This window comes from Pelodiscus sinensis, chromosome 24, assembly GCF_052426305.1.
Source record: "Pelodiscus sinensis isolate ZL-2025 chromosome 24, ASM5242630v1, whole genome shotgun sequence".
NCBI lineage: Eukaryota > Metazoa > Chordata > Testudines > Trionychidae > Pelodiscus > Pelodiscus sinensis.
In genome coordinates this window covers 10,827,644-10,851,812 of record NC_143075.1, presented here as the reverse complement: position 1 = coordinate 10,851,812, position 24,169 = coordinate 10,827,644, and the positions used below count along the sequence as shown (strand labels likewise).

Here is a 24,169-nt window from a genome sequence, read left to right as displayed (position 1 = left end):
ATGCAGACAAGGCTAAGCCAGGGTTTGAAGCAACTGAACTAATTGGGTTGATCCTCATTCATGTGGGGTTTGCACCAATTTCACTACCTGTTATTGGGGTAAGCCCTAACTAACTAGCTCGGTCGTTGCAAACTCCAGTGTGCCCTTGTCTAGACTGAATCGGCCCCTGTGCAGCTACATTCAGCAGAGTCCACCGTTAACTGGATTGGGGTTATTTCCACATGTGAACAAAGCTTCGGAAAAAGGGCTAGTGTAGACACAGTGCCTAGAGGTGGAAGAGCTGGTAAGATCCAGACAGCGCAAGAGCAGCTGACTTAGCGGTGTTGCCGCAAGGGAAGTGTGGCACATACGTCACTTGTCTCATGTTCACTGGCTGGTTAGTCATTCCAGGTTTTCACAGAGGGCTTTCTGGCATTTTTGTGGTTCTCAAAGCTTTCTCCTTTTGGATTTGAGGGCTGGAGCATTAGTCAGCCTGAGCTTTCCACTAGAGAGCATCTCTGGCTGCGTTAGCACTGTCTGGCTGTCAATTCCTGTCCAGACTGAATCAGGCTTTCGTAGGCCTCTTTTCTCCAGAAAGGCCTGGGTAACTTCCTCCCATGAGTCTGGCTCTTATGCTGTGTTTATTTAACTTGTCTCGTTTCCTGTCTTGTTTTACACATTTCCTGGGGCAGCTTCTATTGTTTTTTGGGGCTCCTGAAAAGAGCTTTGGTTTTTAATTTTATTTTTGGTTTGAACCGTGGAGGAAACTTCCATTTCTTTGTCGAAAAGCAGACTTGCCTGGAGTAGGTTGCAATTAACAAACAAATAGGAAAAACAGAGGTCTGTCGTCTTTTAGCGTAAGTCTTAAGGCTCATTCAGTTCCACAAAAAACGAGAATAATTTAATAGTTGGAAATTTTACTTTACTGGGGAACACTTTTACACAGTTCATGTTAATTAAAACAATGGACCTTCCTGAAGAGTCATACTTTTATCTTGTACTCTTCTGTCCCAAAGGGTTGCAAATACCTCTGTGTGATAGAGCTCTCCTTCATAATTAAATACGGCTTGAATGAATTACTTTTAGTTACAGTGAAAGCTCAGTTATCCAGCATGATGGGAGAATGAGGGTGCTGGTTAATCAAATATTCAGGTTAACTGAGTAAAAATTGGTATTCCACTGGTAAAGTATATCTGACTGCAATAAAATGTGTGCTATTTTATACTGTATTCAGGTACCACCAATCCATTCGTAGTATTGCACTGCCCAGTGGTTGGTTGGTTGGTTTCTTGAAGCTCTTAAGTGTATATATGTAAAGGTTTTTTTTTTTTTTTTTTTTTTTTTAAACACAGGAAGTTTTCCCATGGACACGGTGTATCCATTTGGGCAGCATGTGGCATAGACCCAGATCACTAAAAATACGCTTAACACTACAATAACCGAGCATAATTTAATCTTTCTTGGATCCTGAAGGCACTTCAGGGTCTTGCTGTGCCTCTGGGCCTTCTATAGTGATAGTGGATGTTGATAACGATTGGGCTGAGTCGAATGACCCCATGACACGCCCTGGAAGCTGCTGCTTTTTTTTTTTTAATTAAATCCCTGGTTTCTGCTTGCTTGTCTTTTGCATAAAGTGGTGTGCAGACTGTGCCATTGCATAACGTGCTGGACAGTATACTAATCCTGGTTACTAGATTGAAGATTTGTATTGGGAGATATCAGACATGCCAGCTCATTGAGCTTTCTGATTAATTCAGTTGTATTTTAGCTTTTGTTCTGTGGTGCGTAGGGTTGTGGGGTTTTTTTTTAAAAAAAAAAACCTATGGTCTCAAACTAGAGGGTATTGTGTTCTCCTATTGGAAAGCTGTGTGTCACCAAGATGTGGGGTGCCACCAGGCCCTGAACCCTCCCACCCCCCATCTTATCTCCCTTGTGGCTGAGTGTCGCATCTGACTGCAGAACAGAAGGTTTATTAGTTGACGGGTAAAGTAGAACAGACTTGTCAGCCCAGAAGCAGCCAGGACAGCCCATCTTGGGGAGAGGGGACTCAAAGACGAGCCCTGTCCCCATCTCTGCACCCCAAACCAGCGTGACTCATATATTCAAAAGCCCACCCCAGGCTTGCAGCCAGACCCACTTTCGGTCTTTGTCCAGCTTCCCAGGCAAAAGGTGTCACCTGGTTACATCTCTCTCCCTAGGCTCAGGTTACAGAAAGCATTAGCTTTCTGTGGGGGAGGCTGTCACACTGAAATTCCCATTGCCTTCTAGGTATTGACGTAGTGTCAGGGAAACTGAGGCACATGCACACAGGGTTACTATAGGACTGTAGAATCCCATACAATGTAAGTGAATGGAGCGAATACAACCCCCACTTTGTCACAGCTTGATTTTTCTTATTTTCAGCCTTTGTGGGCTGCATGCAGGAGTCACAAGCAGCCCTGCACCAATCGTGAATTCTTTTGGGGAAAAGAAGCTAACTTCTGGTATTGTCCTACTAAGCTGGGAGTCTCTCTAGAATCCACTTTCTTTCGAGGCTGACTTCAGATACATCTTGCTCCCTGTCATGGCAGAGATTTATTGCAAGAGCAGCCTCTGTTTGGGGCCAACCTTGAACCTGTAAATGAGATCCCCTCCTCCCCCAAATGTGCATAGTGGGAAATGAAGTCCCTGCATTTGTTTTTATCCCTGTCAAAGGTTTGGTTTGGTTTGGAGTGTGTATTTGAAATGAACCGGGAAGTCCTCAGTTTGTGCATGTAGCTGTGCAGAGAGCCCATTGCAAAGCTTTCCCATTTAGGAAAGGGGGCAGTCAAGTGGGGATACCCTTGTGATCACAGTCTGTGCCTGAAGCAGGGGTGTTCCCCCCTCTCCCCCCATGCTGCAGGTCTGCAGTTAGTCATGTTTCTGGGTCAGAGAATTCTCCCAAGGCAGTTCTCAGCAAGCCGTTCCCTTGTGCACGTAGCCCTCAGAAGGCGAGCCCTGCAGGGGAGGCTTTGTTTCCTCTAGCACCTAGTGGGGGGTATGTTTAATGTTTAGAAGATTCTTCCACTCTTGAATCTGGAAGTTAGTCTTTCCTGCCTCTGAGGACCACCTACGTTCTTACGCTTTGTACTGGCTGAACGCAATGGGGTGTGCGCATGGTAGGGATGTGAACGACTAGTCACTTCCCCTCCCCCCATCCTCCGCTTCTTATATCAGAGGCAGCAAGTGGGGAGGGGAAGACCCCAGGCTCCATGCAGCGCGGCTGCTTTGAAATGCAAGTGAAATGAGTCCCCCACTGGCCCCATGCTCCATGCAGCGCTTTCACCTTTGAAGGGTAGCTGCTACTCTTCAAAGGCAGAAGCGCCTTCATCGACTGATGGAATAGTTGATAGCCGAATAATCGACATTTTACATCCCTAGCGCATGGTGGTTTTGTATCTGTTTCCTTCCCTAGTCATATCTACTGCTTAGAAAGCTTTTGGCTTTTAGGTTCCGGGTGAGATTTGAGAGAGGCCCTCCAAATTAACATGCCCAATACCTGACACCCTCCCACCCCTGATGCTCTGATCTCATCCCTGATGACCTTGTTGAGGTGTTTTTTGAACGAGCAAGGGGTGTGCTGCTGCATGTGAAGGCCTGCGTTTCTTTTCCATAGAGCTCTGAGAATCTCAGCATAGCATGGGGCCCTGGGCAGAAGAGGAGACTGGAAAGCCAGGGGGAAACTGGCATCTCTGTCCCTGAGCTGCCCCCTTGCTGTTCCCCTATAGCAACAATAACGAGATTCTCCCATGTGCACTCTGTGCCTTTCCCACCTTTTAATTCAACAGCTGCTGCCCCATGGGCACCTGATGGTTTCTAAGTGCAGCACCTCTCTTCCTCCTGCCGCCAGTGACCATCTTAATACAGCTGCCCTTCAGGACCTCCAAAACCACAGCTCACCAAGAACCTGCTAACATTCCCTCTTGGGGTACGGACAGGGAAAACGGCTCCCTGGGCAAACTTGTCTTTTTTGGTGCCCCTGACCTGCATGGGCACAGCAGCACCCATTTCCCCTGATAGCCATGGGCTCCCCAGCTTTTGCACCCCCATCCTGTGCCTTTATCCCTCATCTCTGCAGTGTACCCCTATTGCCCCAACTTCTGCACAGGGCCCCCTTCATCCCAACCTCTGCACTTCCCTGCCACCTTTGCCCTCAACCCCAGCCCTGTGCTTGTAGCATGTCCTGCCATGCTGCCCCCCGCCCAGTACCCCCCACTCCCTTTGCCCAGCAACACCCATGCCCAGTTGCCTCTCATCCTCCAGCTCTGGCGCCCTGGGCATGGGCCCAGATTGTCCAGCCCTAAGGCCGGCCCTGGATACATGACAATAAGGCATGTGCGTTTGCGAAACACAAACTGGCAATATGAGCACACCTCACACCCATCTCCCGATGCTGATCCGTGCCGTCCCTCAAGTTCTAATCCAGATTCCAGGATGGTGTCAGAACTAGGGATGTTAAAATGTGTGTAACTTAAGTCACCATGTAACAGCTGAAAGTGGCGCCCACACTACATGGCAAGGAATCTGGCCGGCAAGGACACGCCTAAGGCAAGTCAGAGAGAGCCTCTCTCCCAGAACAGCTCCGTGCCCACCCTCCCTCCCGAGCTCCCACCTGCTTCCCAATGCTGCTGCTGCTGTATCTGAGGCAGCAGCGTGAGGCAACAAGTGGCTCCCAAGAGTCAGTACATACAGGGAGCTGGCTTTTAAGCTGGCTCCCTGAGCATACCAGGAGCCTGCATGTAACAGTGAACGTAACTGAGCCCAGGCTCGTTGGTTAACCGTGTATACAGTTGTACACTCTCAGCCCTAGTCAGAACACAGTGAGGTTGCAAGGTATCCCCCCTGGTAGGGGTTGTATAATATGTGCACAAAGACGTATAGCCTAGAGTTACCTGTGGTGCATTTAGCTAGAGAAGAAAAATCACACCCAACACTCACAGCCCATCCTTATTGCTATTAGGCACTCGGCTAAAACGTTCTCTGTGACATTTTGCAACTTTGCCTTGTCCCTGAGCTCCATTAAACTCCATTAGAGCCATTTGTTCTTCTGCCTGGAGCAGCTATATCGAATACTAAGTATTTGGCTCCCGCATGTGGCGGTAACATAAAAGGAGGGGGGCGTCCTCACAGCTCAGTCTCAGAAGCATGAGGATCTTAAATGGAGACCAGACTCTCAACAGTTTGCCTTCCTGCCCTGTTTTCAAAGTGTATTTTTGGTTTTTGGACAAGTCTCAAGTCTTCCCCCTCTCTAGCCCCCCCCCAAAAGAGTGTTTCACTCAGGGAGGGGAGGAATAGCCCTCATTGTAGCAGACGCTACATTTATTTGTACGTTCCTGTGTACACATGCATGTACGAGAGTCTCTATCTTGCATAACGGATGTAATAGTGAAGTGGATTAAGTAATTGACCTATAAGCTTTTGCTTATAGGATAATGCTATAGACTGTGCATTTCTCACCCCACCCCTGGACAACGGCTGCTGCCACCTCTCTATGGGTATGTCTACACTTGCAGCCTATTTAGGAATAGGGCTGCAAATGTAGGCATTCGGAATTGCAAATCAAGCCCGTGTCCCATGCTACAGAGGAAGGCAAAAAACCTCCAGGGCCTCTGCCAATCTACCCTGGAGGAAAATTCCTTCCTGACCCCAAATATGGCGATCAGCTGAAGCCTGAGCATGTGGGCAAGACTCACAAGCCAGACACCCAGAAAAAGATTCTCTATAGTAACTCCTATCTTCCCACCATTGGCCTGTTTACCACTGATAGTGAAAGGTCAATTAATTGCCAAGATCTTATCTCATCAAACCCCATCCCCTTTATAAGCCCATCAATCTTGAAGCCAGATAGGCCTTTTGCCCCCACTACTTCTCTTGGAAGGCTGTTCCAGAACTTCACTCCTCTGATGGTTAGAAACCTTCGTCTAATTTCAAGTCTAAACTTCCTAATAGCCAGGTTATATCCATTTGTTCTTGTGTCCACATTGGTATTGAGCTTAAATAATTCCTCTCCCTCCCTGGCATTTATCTCTCTAATATATTTAAAGAGTGCAATCATGTCTTCCCCTCAGCTTTCTTTCGGTTAAGGTGAACAAGCCAAGTTCCTTGAGTCTCCTTTCATAAGACAGGTTTTCCATTCCTCGGATCATCCTAGTGGTCCTTCTTTGTACCTGTTCCAGTTTGTATTCGTCCTTCTTAACCATGGGGGACCAGAACTGCAAACAGAATTTCAAATGAGGTCTCACCAATGCCTTATATAACGGCACTAACACCTCCTTATCTCTACTGTAAATACCTCACCTAATGCATCCCAAAACCGTATTAGCCTTTTTCACGGCCATGTCACATTGGCGGCTCATAGTCATCCTGTGATCAACCAGGACTCTGAGGTCCTTCTCCTCTTCCGTTGCCTCGTAACCTCTCTCCAGCCTGACAGTTCACCTTTCAGTATGACTCGCTGTAGTCTCCCCTTTAACCAGTTCATTATCCACCTCTCAATTTTCATATTGATCCCCATCTTTTCCAGTTTAACCAATTCTTCCCCATGTGGTACTGTATCAAATGCCTTACTGAAATCGAGGTAGATTAGATCCACTGCATTTCCTTTATCTAAAAAATCTGTTACTTTCTCAAAGAAGATCAGGCTGGTTTGGCACAATCTACCTTTTGTAAAACCATGTTGTAATTTGTCCCAATTGCCATTAACCTCAATGTCCCTAACTACTTTCTCCTTCAAAAATTTTTCCAAGACCTTGCATACTACAGATGTCAAACTAACAGGCCTGTGGTTACCCTAGTCGCTTTTTTCCCCCTTTCTTAAAAATAGGAACTGTATTAGCAATTCTCCAGTCCAATGGTACAACCCCTGAGTTTAGAGATTCATTAAAAATTTTTGCTAATGGACTTGCAATTTCATGTGCCAGTTCCTTTAATATTCTTGGATGAAGATTATCTGAGCCCCCTGATTTACTCCTATTTGAGATGTTTGAGTTTGGCTTCTACCTCAGATTTGGTAATATCTACCTCCATATTCTTATTCCCTTTTGTTATGTTGCCCTTATTCCTAAGCTCTTCATTAGCCTCATTAAAGACAAGCAAAGTATTTGTTTAGATATTTGGCCATGCCTAAATTGTCCTTAACCTCCACTCCATCCTCAGTGATCAGTGGTCCCACTTCCTCTTTTTTGTTTTGTTCCTATTTATATGGCTATAAAACCTTTTACTATAGGTTTTAATTCCCTTTGCAAGGTCCAACTCTACATGATTTTTAGCCGTTCTCACTTCGTCCCTACATGCTCTAACCTCAATAAGGTAGCTTTCTTTGCTGATCCCTCCCATCTTCCACTCCTTATATGCTTTCTGCTTTTTCTTAATCACCTCCCTGAGGTGCTTGCTCATCCAACTTGCTCTAAAACACCTACCTATACATTTTTTCCTCTTGCTTGGGATACAGGCTTCTGATAGCTTCTGCAACTTTAACTTAAAATAATCCCAGGCCTCCTCCACTTTTAGATCCATAAATTCTTTAGTTCAATCCACTTCCCTAACTCATTTCCTTAATTTATTAAAATTTTGAAATAAAAAACCCGTGTCTCAGATTTATTTTTGTTTATCCTTCCATTTAGTTTGAACTGAATTAGCTCATGATCGCTCGAGCCAAGGTTGTCCCCTACAACCATTTCTTCTACGAGGTCCTCACTACTCACCAAAACCAAATCTAAAATGGCTATCTCCCTTGTTGGTTCAACAACTACTTGATGAAGGAATTCATCAGCTATCACATCTAGGAAAATCTGAGCCCTATTATTATTACCAGTATTTGTTCTCCAGTCTATATCTGGAAAGTTGAAGTCTCCCATGATTACACAGTTTCCATTAGTATCTAGTTCTTTAAAAACATTAAAGAGGTTTCTATCCATATTCAAATTGGATCCGGGTGGTCTATAGCACACTCCAAGCACTATCCCAGGGGAGGATCTAATAGTTTTCTTCCCCAATGTGATTTTTGCCCAGACAGACTCTGTCTTCTCAATTCCTTCATTTTTTAATTCATTGCAATCTACCTCATCATTGATAGACAATGCTACTCCACCACCCTTACCTTTATTTCTGACTTTCCTAAACAGCACACACCCTTCAATACCTGTACTCCAGTCGTGCCTTGTATTCCACCATGTTCCTGTTATTCCTATAGTCAGGGCTTGACAAGCGCGACGAGCCCTGCTTGCCAGCCGTGCGGTTTGGCGTGCTGCGCATGCGCTGATTGCACTGCGGCACCGTGCCAGGCTAAAATCTACTCGCCACGGGCGAGGAGATTGCCCTAATTGTTGAGCTTGCCGATAATATCTGGTTTTGCTTCCTGGACCAGTAGCTCTAGTTCCTCCATTTTGTTACCTAGGCTCCTCGCATTGGTGTACAAACATCTTAATTTTTGCTGTTTCACCTCACTCACATTCTTTACCCCATTTGGCATGGACATTGTACCTCCAATATTAGACTAGTATCCACTCTGCCTTTCCTCCTTACGTCCATTCTCCTACCCCTGGCTATATCCTTTCTCACTTTTTCCTCCCTCTCAATGCTAAAATCCAGCGTAGAGATTACCTGGACATCTCCCAACAGTCTCCCCCAAATTCCTAGTTTAAAGCTCTCTTAATCAGTTGTGCCAGCCTCCATCCTAGAAGTCTGTTTCCTTCCCTACTTAGCTGAAGTCCATCCTGAGAGAACAGTCCTCTGTCTGTGAATGCCTCTCAGTGACCATACATCCCAAAGCCCTCCTTATAGCACCACTGCCTGAGCCACCTATTGATCATCATAATCCTATCACACCTTTGTAGCCCTTCTCTAGGAACAGGCAGAATCCCACTGAAGATCACCTGAGCCTCGATTTCCTTAAGCGTCCTCCCCAACCTGGCATAGTCTCCCTTGATTTGTTCCAGCGAGAATCTAGCCATATCATTTGTTCCTACATGAAGGATGATTAATGGATTCTTTCCCGCTCCCTTTAGGATCCTCTTCAACCTTAGTTCCACATCCCGTATCTTAGCACCTGGCAGACAGCACACCCTTCTGTTCTCTGGATCAGCTCTGGTTATAGGCCTGTCTATTCTTCTCAATAAGGAGTCCCCAATCACATAGACCTGCCTTTTCCTGGTGACAGTGCGATTCTCTGGTCTATCCCTAGTTTCCTCTGGCTGCAAGTCCTTTCCATTCCTATCTTCCCTTGTAATTTTCTTCAACCCATCCTGTATCCTCCTGATGCTCATTATTGGTGTTGTCTCCATCGACTCTTCCCCTTTATGTATGGGACTAGCCACTCTTCTCTTCTTCCTTGCCTTTCCACCTTCAGTGGCCACCTGCTGTATCCCTTCTCCATTCTCCAACTCTGCATACCTGTTCTTGAGCTGTATTTCTCCTTCACTGGCCCATCTTTTCCTCTTCCTGTTTCTCATCGTCACATGCTTCCACTGTCCATTTTCTTCCCCCAGCAGTCCCCCCTTAGAGGCCTTATGATCCTGCTTCAGTCTGCATGTCTAAGCTTTCCCCTTCAGCCACCTCATGCCTTTGCTCCATCATCTGCTCGGACACCCTTCTAAACTCGACCAGAGTTTCCACCTGCATCTCCAATCCTCGGATCCTTTCTTCCATCAGTTCTATTAGCTCTATACTCCTGGAAGAGGGAGGGCATCGGGTGGGAGAAACGGGACTGGGGTAGCCAGTTCTCAGCACTGCTGGAATGTGCTGCACCACCCTCCAACCTCAGAGCTGCCTAGAGCACACCGCATGGGGCTCTGGTGCTAATTTAAAGGGCCCGGGTTCCGGCCGCTGCCAGAGTAGCAGCATCAGCCAGGGGCCCAAAGACCATTGCCTGCTTTGCCCGCTCCTCGTCACAGATCTAGGTAAAACGCATCACGCCACCCACATGAGGTCTCTTCCAAGATTACTCATTGTCATTGGAAGGGGAATTTGATCTCGGCACAGTAGAATTTCCGTGTTACAAGCACTTTGGTAATGAAAGTTGTTTAACGCTGAACAAAACATTGTGGTGGCGCTTTCAAAAGTTGACAGCTGAATTAACTTAACAATATTTCAAAGACATTATGCAGTAGAAAGATACTGCTTTTTACCATCTTAAGGAAATTCAACTTGTTTCATTTAAATTACTTTGTCAAATCTTGTGTTTAAATGTGGTGGTTTTTTTGTAATTTAATATCTTTTTGGGGAGGTGGTGGGGGGGTGTCTGCTGCCTGGTTGTGTATTTTTGGTTCCAAATTAGGTGTGTGATTGACAGGTCCAGGTTGTAACTCTGAGCTTCAAGTGTATTTGTTCTTGTAGTTGATGGCAAAGTCTTGAAGGATGCCACTTCACGTTACTGTGCAGTGAGCTGTAGTTTAAGGTTAATGCAAGGAATATTTATAGCTGCTCACCTGCATAACAATGTTCCCTCTAATCTTTTTCCATTCTCATGCAGAATAACTCTGTGTGCACCACCAGCAGAAAAAAACCTATCTGGGGGGTGCTCTGCTAATCAGCTGGGCAGCATTTGAATCTCTCTCCTAACCTGTGCTCTTGTGTGGCTGTTCATAGCAAACATTGCTGCATAAAGGTTTCTTGGCTAGGATTTTACAGTGTGTTAGAGCTTGCAGGGAGAATGCATGTAGGCTTATTAGCTAATTGTATAGTCGACTACACGTTGACATCCCTAGTTTCCAGTTTTCTGTGTCTGAGCGCATCGGGAGGAAAGAGGGACGGGAGTGGGCCAACCTTACGCATGTGAGAATTGTAAGCAGGTGGGTTGGAGAGACTCATGGCTCTCCAGTGCTCCCTTCTGGCCTACCTGGCGAAGAGAAGCCTTTTACCCCCGTTGAGGAGATTGGGTGCCACCTGGCCGTCAACAAAGTGTATTTCTTTTCACACTCCACGTTTTCATTGTAGGTGGTTTCACCCCAACATCAACGGCATAGAGGCAGAGAAGTTGCTCCTGACAAGAGGCGTCCATGGAAGCTTTCTGGCCCGGCCTAGTAAAAGCAACCCAGGAGACTTCACTCTCTCTGTCAGGTATGGAAGTGGCAGCCGGGACAGGAGAGGGTTGGGGCAACTAACGGCATTGGTCTAAATACTCTATTGTAGTGGGCAAATTCCTGACAAATGCTTGAGGGAAATAGGGGGGTGGGCAGGGGCAGCTGTAGGTTGCCTATAGGTACCTGTACATGGTTCTGGTTCCAACCTTGTTTAGATCAATGGGAGTATTTCCACTGACCAGATTTTGGGCTCCCGTCATCTGAGGGCAGAATCGAACCTTTGACCTTGACACCTCACGAGCAAAAAGCCAACGGGTCAGTAGCTAAGGCTGTAGAGCAGACTTGTCATTCTCTGTAAGTCAGGGGGCCTCTGACTCACTGAAATTAGTCAGGAGCTGTACACAAACTCGAAGTAAAAAAAAAAAAACCCTCTTTCTCCCCTTCCCTCCCCCCTTCTCCTCCAAACTCTCACTTATCCCCAAGTGAGGATCAAAACCCCCTCATGGATGTGCACCTCCCCCCCCAAAAGCAGGAAAACAGATACTCTCCTCAAGCCCCAGCTTACTCCCAGGGCCGGATTAACTCTTGTGGGAGCCCTGGGGCTAGTGGATTTTTTGAGAGGGCACCCCTAGGCTGTGGGGTGGGGTACAGAAAGGAGGAATTTAATGTGCGGGAGGGAGCTACCAGGAGGTGGGCTGGGGTGAGGGTGCAGGGCCTGGGTGGGAGGTATGATGCAGGCAGAGGTCTGGGTGGGAGGTATGGCGCAGGAGCGGGCGGGGGTCTGGGTGGGCGGTAGGTATGAGGCAGGAGCAGGCTGGTGATGTGGGGCCAGGGTGGGAGGGAACAACAGGAGGTGTTTCCTTGCGGCATGCAGAACTGCTTCCTCCCCTGGCCCCATTTTATCTTGATCCGGCCCCTTGGGGCTTAGTCGTGAGCCTGCCACTGGGGAGAAGGGAGGGCCAAGCCCTGAACCTCATGGGACGGGTCAAGGCAAGCTGTTGAGCATGCATAATAGAGCATCAGCAGAATGAGGTGTTGGGGAGTGGGGGGGAGGAGGAGGTGCTAATGATTGAGGCCTCGTCCTGAGCTTCAGCTTTGAATGCCTCAGACCCTAGCAGCATAGCATTAAACTCTGTCAGGACTGAAGGATCCCTTCGTTGCTCCAGGATAAACGCAAGTACAACATGAACGGTATAGGCCTTTTGAAAGAATCCTGTGAAAACCCAGGTCCTGTCTGCTCTGCATGGACAAATCGCAAGATAACTTCCACTAAAAAGAGGGCTTTGCCTTTGAAAACTGGGTCAGAGCCTCTCATTGTCTGATGTCCACAGGGCAGACCCCCTAAAACCTCGTGTCGGCTGCATTTCCACAGTCATTTGTACGTAACCTTTAAAGTGCTGTCAGGGTCTTCTGGGCTAAAAGCTGTCCTAGAAGTGAAGCTTGTGATTGATTTGGCTTTTGAATGTGGCCTTCCAGGAAACGGTGTATAATGTTCATTCATCACTGATGTGAAGGTGAACATAAGAATGGACATAATGGGTCAGACCAAAGGTACATCTAAGCCAATAGCCCTGTCTTCTGACAGCAGCCAATGCCAACTGCTTCCAAGGGAATGAATACTACAGGGGAATCAAGGGATCCTTTGTCCTCCAGGACTAGCTTCTGGCAGTCAGAGGCCTAGGCATATCGAGTGCATGGGGTTGCATCCCTACTCATTTGACTAAGAATAGTAATAGAGATGTAGCCGTGTTAGTCTGATTTGTCAATTTTATGTGTTCACTTTTTTTTTTGATTGCATCCCTTTTGGTCTATATGGTCATGTCAGTCATCTTCCACAATTTGATCTGAGGAAGTGGGTCTGGCCCACGAAAGCTCATCACCTATTAAACTATCTTGTTAGTCTTTAACGTGCTGCATAGTCCTGTCTTTCATTTGACTAAGAGCCACTGATGAACTTTTCCTCCATGAACTATTCTAAATCCTTTTTTGAATTTAAGTTGTAATTTTGGCTTTCATGACATCCCTGGCTACCAACAGCTGACTGAAGTTCTTCCTTTTGGTTACCGGTATTTTTTTTTTAAATCTGTTGCCTATTGAGTCATTTAGTGACCCTTGATTCTTATGTTGTGTGAAGAGGCAAATAACACTTCCTTATTCACTTTCTCAACCTCATTAATGATTTTATAGTCTATAATATCCTCCCCCAAATCATCTCTTCTCCCAGCTGAATAGCCCATGGTTTTTAATCTCCTCTTCTATGGCAGCTGTTTCATACCCTTAATCATTTTTGTTGCCCTTCTCTGCGAGGTGACCAGAACTGCATACAGTATTCAGGGTGTGAGTCTACCGTGGATTTACATAGAAAATATCACGATGCCACTGTCTTTATTCTCTGTCTGACCATGCAGAGTAATGCTGAACCATCTGGGTCTGTGAGGTTTAAAGGGGAAACTTGTGAGTGTCAGGAATAGTTTTTAACCCCTCCTGTGCCGTACCAATGTAGAGCCTTACGGAGGATAAAACAATATTCATGTCCCCTGCAAACCTCTTCTGAGACTTATTTTAGAAGTTTGTTGGGTTTTTAAAATGGCTAGTTATCAAGTCATTACCATATACTTGGCATCATGGGGTTATTCTAAACAATGTATTGGTTAGATTTTTTTTTTTCCCATCTGGCAGGGAGGGTATTGCTGCATTACAGGATGTGAGCATGACTTGTTAACTGGAGGGATAGTTAACTCCTCCCCCAATTCCCTGACTTCTTTGGTAGCCACTTATAGGTTTAAATCATGTGTTTGAATATTTCCAGGGAGGTTTTTTGTTCTTGCCTAAAAATAAAATCTCCTCCTCCCCCCGATTCCTCTCTGATGCTAAAACCCAAAATGACTCTCTTCATGCTAATCTACTAAGTTTTAGCCATAGAGAGGGTTTTGCCTTTGTTGCACTCCAAAGCAAGTAACGGTTGATCTGTTAACAAGTTGGGCAGGTGACCTATGACTTTTTCTGGGGGGTGAGAAACATGGGAAGGAAAGCAGCTAACTTTTTTAGCAGGGTAGAGAGCTCCAGGGTCAGATTTTAATTGCTTGTTCTGCTGGTTATCTTTGCAATCAAAAGCTGTTGAGTTAATGAGACAGGAAGTGTTTCTGATTGGAATGGAAAATAGTTACTCACACAGAGCTGCCTTGAACAAGCTGATGACTGGGAGAGAAGCGTAAGACTGGGTTTGTCTCTGTGTGGTGTGAACTTTTTTTGTGAGTCAGGGCTTTGTCCGTTTTTCAAAGCAAACCACTGCCAGCATCCTAGAGTCAGGCATGGTGTATGTGCGGGCTGACACTGCATCTCATGCTTTCCTTTCCAGCACTCTGCCTACACACGCCTGCCATTCCAGGGCCTGTAGGGCTCCATTCTTAGCTGGCCCATTGGCACGTGTCAAGGCTCTCCCCCCATTCTGACACTCAGTACAGAAGGTGGGGGGCCTGCAAGAGACCTTAATATCTTGCCTCTATAGGCTTCTGCTTCAAAATTCCCCAGGGTCACAGATTCCCTGACCTTGGGAGGTGTGCTGCTGCAACCCACACACGTCATGTGGTTTGCTGTCCCATGGGGTGTGTCTAGACTACAGGGTTTTTTGAAAAAACTTCCCCTGCGTCTAGACGCCGCCGCAGTCTTTCAAAATTAAAAAGAAAGAACGTGGCCGTTTTTTCGACCGCAGTAAACCTCATTTTACGAGGAACGCCTTTTTTTTGAAAGTGCTCTTTCGAAAAAAGGGGTTCTTGAATGCAAACAGGGTTTTTCGAAAGAGCATCCAGACTGCCTGGGCGTTCTTTCAAAAAAGCGGCTCGCTCTTTTGAAAAGTGGCTGCAGTCTAGACGCTCTTTCAAAAGAGGCTTGTAGTCTAGACGTACCCATGTAGTGGCACGTAGACCACTTACAGCGAGACATAAGACTGAGGGAGCTCTATGTCCCACTCTGAGAGCCAGCTGGCTTTATAGCTCAAGCCTTAGCATAGTGCAGGAGTGGGCAATAATTTTTGGAAGTGGCCCCGAGCTGTCCCGGAAGGGGCACGACCTAAAATGGAAGGGACAAGGTCTGGATGCATCTGGGCTTCCCCATCCATAGACCATGATTGGTCTAAGGGTGAGGGAGCTCCTCCCCCCGCCTTCCCACTAAGGACCCATACCCCTGGCATGGCAGGTAGAGGATTTGCATGCTCCCCCGCCCACAGGCCAATCAGGGCTTGGGGGCAGGGGAGCGTGTGAAGTACTTCAAAGTGCTATATGCTCCTGGCAGGGTGGAAGAAACTTCGTGCTCTTCCCCTGGCCCCAGGCCGTAATTGGCCTGGGGCGGGGCTGCAGCAGGTCCTGCGGGGGGGGCCAGATCAATCCACTTGGCAGGCCAAATCTGGCCTGTGGAGGCCCTTTTTCCCCCGCTCCTGGCATAGAGCCTCCTACACTAAGCTCCAGAGGTCCCAGGTTAAAATCTGCCCTGTGGCAGTTACATACCACAACCCGCGTGTGGAGGGGGGAGAACAAACCCTTTTCTTGACCCCAGGAAGAAATCACTTGAACTTCTTCCAGAGGGGTACCTCCAAGCTCTTCTGCCACAAGAGATCTTGTGGGGGGGAGGTGGGGTACATACTGTAATTTCTGATAGCTGACCGTACATGCCTGAGACTGAATACACAGACCTCCTATTACCTTTACCTTCCAGAACACAGGAATCAAATCATAGCCTTAACTAGGGGGGTGCGTCTAGACTGGCAAGATTTTGTACAAAAACTTGCCAGCTGTCTACACTGGCCGCTTGAATTTGTGCAAGAGCACTGACTTTGTAATGTACAAAATCAATACTTCTTGCGCAAATACTTTCACACTCCCGCTCGGGGGGAAAGCCCTCTTGTGCAAGAATACTTGCGCAAGAGTGCCAGTGTAGACAGGGAAGAACTATCTTGCGCAGAAAAGCCCCGATGGCTAAAATGGCGATTGGGACTTTCTTGTGCAAAATCGCGTCTAGACTGGCCATGGATGCTTTTGCGCAAAAGCATTCGTGCCAATCTAGACGCGCTTTTGCGGAAATACTTTTAATGGAAAAATTTTTCCATTAAAAGTATTTCTGCAAAATCATGCCAGTCTAGACGCAGCCGGGATGTGTGATGTAGTGTAATTGAGTAGTCACGTAACTGCATGAAATCTTATCAGTTGCACGGTACTTGGATCGTCTCCAAAGGGGGGCCAGCAGCCAGTGCACTTCCAAGGAGCCCCCTGTCACCCCACACTGCTGCTGTATCAGAGGCAGCTGCACAGGGTGGCAGGCGGAAGCCAGTCTGCAAGGGGAGCGTTTTAAAAACCTGCTCCTTGAGTAGACTGGCTGCCTCTGATACAGAGCCATCAGCATTGGGTGGCAGCAGCCCCTGTCTGCAAGGGATGCAAGCTCAGAGCCCCTCCCCCGGACAGAGACTGCTGCCACAGGCCAGTCTCTGTCTGCAGTGAGCCCGGGTCTCCATGGACCGAGACTGCTTTGCAGCAACCTCACATGTCCCCCCTCCTTTCCCCCCATGCTGCTGCCTCTGATAGAGGCAGAAGTGCTGGGGGTTGGGGGGAATTGGCTGCTGCCTGCCCTCCCTCACTGCCTCTGTAGGAGGCAGCAAGGATGGGATAGGAGGGTCCACAGAGCCGATACATGCAGGGAGCTGGCTATCAAAGGCAGCAGCAGGAGGGTGGGAAGGGGCAGATGGATCCAGTGCTTGTGAGGAGCCTGCTTAAAGCCAGCTCCTCACAGGCACCAGCTCCTGCTTCCCCCTTGCTGCCTCTGATACAGAGGCAGCAAAGGGGGGGGGGGAGTGCATATATAGAAGCCAAGGCTTATTGTTTAAAGTAGGGATGTCACCATTTAGTCCACTACAGAATTAACCAAGGTGATTTTATTAACAAAACAAAAAGATATATTTGGCAAAGCATACTTGGTTACTAGATGTTATAAAGCAACCGAGGAAAAAATATATTAAAACACAGAATTGCATCCCTGCGATTCAGCTTAATTACAGTGTGTACATGGTGGGGGAATGGATTTAACACAGAGGAGTTTAATCAAACAACAAAACAAAGAAAATAACTTGATCATGTCTGCCTAAAAACATTTCCTATCTACTCACATATCCATACTTCCAAAGTCCAGTCCAATTCTATTCCTTTTCTATGCATGGTATCCCTACCTGGTTCAATTCATCTCTCCCCGCCCCCCCCCCAAACTCCTGGTGGAAACGCCCACAAAAAAAAAGCAGCAGGCAGATTCCCTTTCAATTTTAATCTCAACATTCCTTCTCCCCCCCCCCCCCCCCCAGCTACCTAGGTTTAACCCTTTAGTTACCGAATGCTGGGATGTTTAGAAGGACAGAACTTCTCCCATCCATCATAGCACAACCCTGAGACATGTGGTTGATCATGCAAACTGCCCTTAAATCTGCATCCCTTTTCGTTCTGTCTCTGGCACGTGCTATCGTGGAATGGTTAAAATGCAGGTGATCTCTTCCAAACTTGCCACTTCCCGACCTTGTTTGTTTTTGTTTTTGTTTTTTTTTTAAATAAGGAAATCTGTATCCCTTGTTCTTGCAGGGGAATGGGGAGGGAGGGCAGCCACGGGTGAGGGGAGAGGAGGAAGCACTTGGAACATTTTTCCAGAGGGGGAAAACAAATTTGGTCATTTAGCCCAGTCCCTGGTGGCTTTGCATCAGGGGCAGCTATTGTCTGTGCTAAGGGAGCAGGTGCCTTCCCAGTAGGCAAGACCTAGGACAGATGGTCATATTTGTAGCCCAAATCTCTCGGCGGATCCGCAGTGTGAATATTGAATAAAAAACCAATTGTGGGTAGCTCAATCCCAGTCCAATGTCCCTCGCCCACATGTAAGGGAAGATCGAGATGTCAAGCACGGAATTTGCCATTTGCCGCCTTAAAATATTAAGACTTCAATCTTGCATGGCCACAACCCACTGGCACATTTTGGTTCAATGGAAATTCTGACCCAACCCCTCTCAAAGTATGATACAAGCAAAGGCTGCGACACTTCAGAGGCTTCCAGGAAAGTGCCTCTAAGTTTGTGCATTCGATTTTTGTTTTTCAACCTGTGTGTCATATATTTGTTTCCATTGCTTAAACACCTAATGCCTCAATCTCTCTCACTGTCCTGCCTATGAAAATGTGTTTGTCTTCTATCAGAGAGGTAGCCGTGTTAGTCTGTTTCAGCAAACAAGGAGTCCATGGCAGCTTAAAGACTAACAGATTTATTGGGGCATAAAAAGCATATGCCCTAACAAATTCCCTAGTCTTTAAGGTACCACTGCCACCGGACTCCTTGTTGTCTCAAATCTTCCCACCTTTGCTTCCTTCTCATTTTTAGTGGCTGCCTTCAAATGCTGACTTTGTCACCCAAACTGGGCCATGTGCCCGATAGATACGATCTTCCCTTACACGTGTCTTGTGGTTCAGGAAAGCGCTTTGGCACATGCTTGTGTCCCGTTGACTCAGATGCCATGTAAGCATGTGCGCACAAGCGCTCGTATTGGAACAGTAAAGCACAGATCAGGGTACCGAATTGAGTAGCATTGGTGAATTCTAACTAGTCATGTTGCCAAGGCTTCTATTCTCTCCTCCCTGCCTGCCAGCATGCCTGGCTGCAATTGTATCTTTGGCAGGGGTCCTTTTTGCCACGCAGGGGAGGGCTCCAGGCTGGTTCTAGGGCACTTTTTTCTGCAGAGGAAATCACAAATGTCTTCAAAGAACCGAGTGGGGCTGAAAAGGTCAGGAGAGAGCAACCAAGCTCTCCGCCTTCAGCTTCTCGAAGAACATATGAAAAGGCAGCTCCCTTCCTGAGAGAAGGCACATGAGCTGAGGAGAGATGTTAGGTGTTGCTCTAGCTGACCAGACCCCAAAGCAAGTGGTCCACAGTTCTGGGATCTCTAGGGAAGTCTCTTTTAAGCAGTTACTTTGTGGGAACCTCAGAAGCCTTCCACAACATATGCAGCAGCCTTTGTAAACACCCCTCTCTCCAGTTCGTCCTTGCTCTACACAGCCTGCATTATTTGCTTCCATCCCTATAGCTATTACGCTGTACAGGGCTATATAAATCGTTCACATGGGGAAAGGGCAGGCCTGTGTGGAGAGACTCCATGCCTGTAAGAAATGGAGTGATGCCCTCTCTTTATTTATTTGAGCTATTGAATATTCCATGTTCCCATCTGTTCTCCTCCTTCCACCCCTCTGGTAGGATAGTTTTCAGCTAGTTAGAATAACCTGTTGCCACACTTGGGATGTTGCTAGTCCATCTTAGTCCAGTAGGAGGAGGAGTTTGTATTCTTGAGAAGTCTTTATTTTGGACTAATGATCCTTAGAGCTCTTGCCAGGGTACAACATTTGTATCTGCATCTGTGTCCGCAAAAATGAGCCATGGATTTGCAGGGCTCTACTGAGCCTTTTATTAATGGAGTCTGTCTCCGGCTCTGGGCACTTCAGCAATGAGAGCACAATACATTTTAATTAATAATAAATATTTGATTCAGCATAGGATGGAAAGGGTCTAGCTGCATTAGCTCAAGAAACAGAGCTGTGACTTTATGCTAAAATTAAGAGAGTGGTAATTACTCCTGAGAAACAGCTGCATTTCTTATCCCATGTCTGTACAGTCTCTTGCTCAATATGGAGGACCTTGATCTGTTAGGAGTATCTCGGTGCTTCTGGAAGATAACAAGACAACTGTTTATACAACAGCGGGTTACACGGCACTGAATTACTCTTTCAGGGACTGGCTCGTGTGGGTTATTGGGAGTGGAGCCTTTTCACAGGGACCTGACAACAAGTCGACCCTTCCTGGTTTGTTAAAATGGCATACAAAGCCAGTGTAGAGTAGGATCTTGGGGAGCAATGGGGCACTTTGAGAAACAAAATCTTTCCTAAACTTTAATGGGTTTGTGAAACTTAATGTGCTTGGAAGGACAATTATAGAAACTGTTGCGGGGGCGGGGGAGTGAAATGGTGACCTCAGAGGTGGCTCAGCCAGTCGTCTTACGGTTGATTTGAATCGAGGCTATTTGCATATTGCAGTCTTGATTAGAAGACTGTTCTAAAAATACCATACCCTTACCCTATTTTCGCCCCACACTTAATCACAGCTCTCATCAGTTCAGAGGAAGGACCAGATTCTAATTAGGGTTTTGATACTCTGTCTTACAAAGCTCAATATTGGTTTGTAACAGAACTAGTCTCTTACACTGGGGAGTGACGTGATGGAGGTGGATCAAGGAAAACATGTCTGGGAGAGATTCTGAGCTATGTTAGACTGTCTCTGTTATCACATGGGGAAGCTGGTGCGTGTTTAGAGCCATGTTTCTGGCCTTCTGATGCATCCAAATATTTAGAATCACCTTGGAGAAAAGCAAGGATCCATTTACAGAAATCAGACTGCTCTCTGTAAATAACCGTAAACAAGGGGAACAGGGATTTTTACAGTTTCCTGAGACACAGTTGACCTTAGACCACAGAAGTTGCACAGATCTGTTCAAACCACCTAATGGAGACCCTACTAACTTGGTAAATTGTTCCCATAAACTGTGACCTGATCTTATCTTGGTTTGCTGGATACAATAGAAAGTGCTTTTCTCCCATAGCGGTGTCCCACTTAACACTCCTGTAGGACACTGTTATTGTTAGCTAGACGCTGAATTTTTTTTAAGGTTGTTCCCCTTCCTTCCTTCCCTGCCCTTCTGGCATTTGGATGATTAAACCTATAACCAAAGAGACACAACCCTAAATTCTCTAATTCTACATAGGCACACTGCAGGGTTTAAATCCGATATTGTAAACACACGGGTACTAATGAGATACTGTTGGCAGGCGTATGAATGGAATGATGAGGCAAGCACCTGAAAGGGGAACTCAAGTCTTGCAGAAAATTTTGTAAAAAGCAGTTGTTGTTGCAGGTTAGTACATTAGCACCTAGAGGTGCCATCCGATATCAGTCCTCCATTACATGGTGCATACACTTAGGGAGATACAGACCCAGCTTCAAAGAGTTCACACTCAAATGGACCAGATGAAGGGAGTATTATTTTTCATTTACAGATAAGGAGCAGAGATGCAATGACTTGCCCAGGGTCACACAGGATGTCTGTGTCAGGGCTAGGGTGAGAAGCCATCTGTTCTGAGCCTCAGTCAAGTGCCTTAATCGCAAAACCATCTTTCTTGGGTGTTGGGTTTCTCTTCTGACAAAAAATAAGACAAAGCAGGGTTTTTATAAACAAAGGGCCAAATTTTTTCACGCATGTAACTGCCAGGAAGAAGTTGGAATGCCACCATCTGAGACTTTGGCTTAAACACTTGTTTGCTACTGGTTGTTTTTTACAAATTTAACTCGGGGCTGTAGTTTGCCTGATACCTCGGGTATATCCTAGGAATGCCTCCTTTGAATTGTTGGTGAGAGTTTGAGCTTTTTTGCGGGGGGGGGGGCAGTTTTGGCTGGTCAAGTCAGATTTGGGAAGAACAAAGTCAGGGAAATGTTACTTTGAGACCTGGAAGCAGGGAACTAGTTCTGTATGGAAAGCTTGCATGGAAAAAGCATAAGCCTGGAATCTACAGAGCTCAAACCCTGTGGAGAAACCATTGCCAACTTGTGAGATCACAAACTACCTAGATGTCCTTGATCTCTTTGCACCATCCTGGGTCCATGGTGTGCCTCTGTGCTCGGTAATGCATGTGCAGTGCCTGAAGCTGCTTTGTTGACTGACTTGAGCAATCCCTGACACCGTCTCAGGTGATGTGAGAAATCTGGGAACCTCTCTAGGAGCTTTTCAGAAGTCTGGTGTTTGGGGTTTTTTTAAGCATCCTCCTAAGTGAATTAAAATAAGTGAGTTGGTCTTCTCCTACATGGGAACATTTATTGTTGCCTTGTAGTAGGAGGTGGGTTCCTCATGCTGAGTCTGCATGGGACAAGTGCTTTTCCCATTGCAAAGTAATCTTGAGGGATGAGACCTCTCCACTTCCCTCCTGCCACCCCCATTGGAGCCTGCATTGATTGAACCATCTGCACCCGTTCCATAATGACCAAGCATGATGAATGCAGGAGAAGTGCCCATCCAAGTTTATGCTGGTGGGTGAAGCCATCTCATATTGCCTCTCACAAGCTGGTGGGAAAGAGGAGATGGCCTTGGTTTAGGGCCCTGGTGAACAGTGAGACAATGTTGAGGGGAAGCTAATTGGCTATGGCCGAGGTATCCTTGTGGTCAGAGTGGGCCTTCAAAGAAGGGAAGTGCTTCAACGCTGGGATCTCTCTAGCCTGGGTCACCAAAGGCTTCTGCCTCCCGCCGAGTGATACTAGCATTGGTGAAAGATGCCACCTTGCTAGCCCAGGGGACTGAAATTCTTTGAGTAAACAAGGTGTAGCAGCAGCATAGGCTTGTGTGTGCTTTGAACCTCCGCCCGAGAGACCAGCTCACTCTCCATGCCCCTTTGATCCTTTGGCCTTGCTAAGTTGCTGTACTGGGGACACCTTGCCAATGGGGAACAGGACTGAAACCATCAGCTGACTTTAGGTAGGCTCCTGGGACATTGGGGATGATAAGTTCTGGCTTGGGCACCCTGACTTGGATTTGAACCATTAACCAGCTGGATGAAGATAGTCACTCAAGTCCTGGGGTGAAAGGAATTTAACATTCTTACAGGTACTGTCCTATCACAACCAGTGTCCCTGCCAACTCTTTCAATAGTTCCCTGCTGGCTTTTGCCACAGCTCAGCCAGTTCTTACTGGAGCTGTGTACCGGGGCGCACCCCCTTACTTTCACGTCTTTTTCAAGTCCATCCTGGAGCTGTTTGGTTCTCTAACTTCTGTCCATCTGTTTGCACATGCATCCCCAAATGGCATGGTGCGCTGGTAGAGAAGTGAGCCTGTAGCTGAGAATCCAGGCTACGATCTGATCAAGTGTTCAACCAAGATTGTAAAATACGTGGGAGGCTTTTCCTGTTTTGCATAGGCAAGATTTTGGTTTTTTGTTTGCTCTTGCAGTTTAAGTGGGGTGACAAATTGCCTGATAAGTTAGGCTGTCTTTGTGGCTCTGCCCAATGAATCACATGACCAAAGGTACTTTGGGGGGGACAGCAGCCAGAGGTGGCTCATGTTTTGACTCATAGAACAGTTCCTCTGCCTTTCGTGCCAAAAATATCAGATTCAAACACACCCCAATCTGCACATCTTCGGTCTAGAAATCTGCCTGGAAACCTAATGAGGCTGTTCTCAATTGGGCCACTTAAAGAGCACGTAGAACAACTCTTCCCACGAGGGAAATGTGGGACTAATAAAGAAAATCCCAAATATTTTTTTTTCCAACCATCAGAATAATGGGTTGTGGTTCAGGCCCTGTGGGCAGGTTGAGTGAGCTCTTGGCTCATGCGAAACATTTTGACCAGCCATAGTTGGTTTCACCTAGATGCTTCTGGGTTGTCGCTTCCCCATTCAATTAGCAAAGAACGTAGGAGGGCTCTTCCAGGCACTACTGCTGCTACAACTTATGAACTAATGCCAAGGCATTAGATTCAGGAGATCTTGTGTTTGAATCTTGGCTCCATCACTGCTTTCTTGTGACCTTATTTGTCACCTTCTGCTGCAGATATTGACCTGTAGAATAGAAGGAAAATGTAAAACTTCTCCAAGTAAATTGCAAAGCCCTCAGGGCAGGGACTGAGTGTCTCCATGCATGTGCAATGCCTAGCCTGATAGTGCTCCAATCTTGAGCATGGCCTCTAGATAGGCCATTGTAAGAGAGATAATTGGTGTTTCCCGAGAGGCTTTTGGAATGGGGTGCACCATTTGGCTCGGGGTTTCAAATTTGTTGTGTGTCAACTCTCCATTGAAGCTGGTTCCTGCTAGCAAGCAGTTCTAGCACGTGGATGCAACACTAGGTCCCTGTTGCTAACCAGCGATAGGAATGCCACAACGGCCGTGCCTCACATATCGCAGCTTTGCTCTTTCTCATCATGCTAGGGCGCTGCATTGGTGCCAATTGAGGGGAGGAGGACGACGATCTGGGAGCAGGCTCTGTTGCCCAGTTTGAAGCTGCTCCAGAGAGACTTTTTAAAGTTGCAAAAGAGGGAGGGAAAGACAAAATGCCTCAATG

At 46.8% G+C, this 24,169-nt stretch overlaps 1 protein-coding gene across 3 annotated transcripts in view; it reads left to right on the top strand.

Moving 5' to 3' along the window:
- Positions 1-24,169, top strand: part of LOC102443910 (tyrosine-protein phosphatase non-receptor type 11-like) — a 111,068-nt gene that overhangs the window by 57,357 nt on the left and 29,542 nt on the right. For all 3 annotated transcript variants that reach the window (XM_089773185.1, XM_075906706.2, XM_075906708.2), the window contains exon 2: positions 10,930-11,052. In XM_089773185.1, the coding sequence (XP_089629311.1) occupies positions 10,930-11,052 (123 nt within the window). The remainder of the gene's footprint in view (positions 1-10,929; positions 11,053-24,169) is intronic.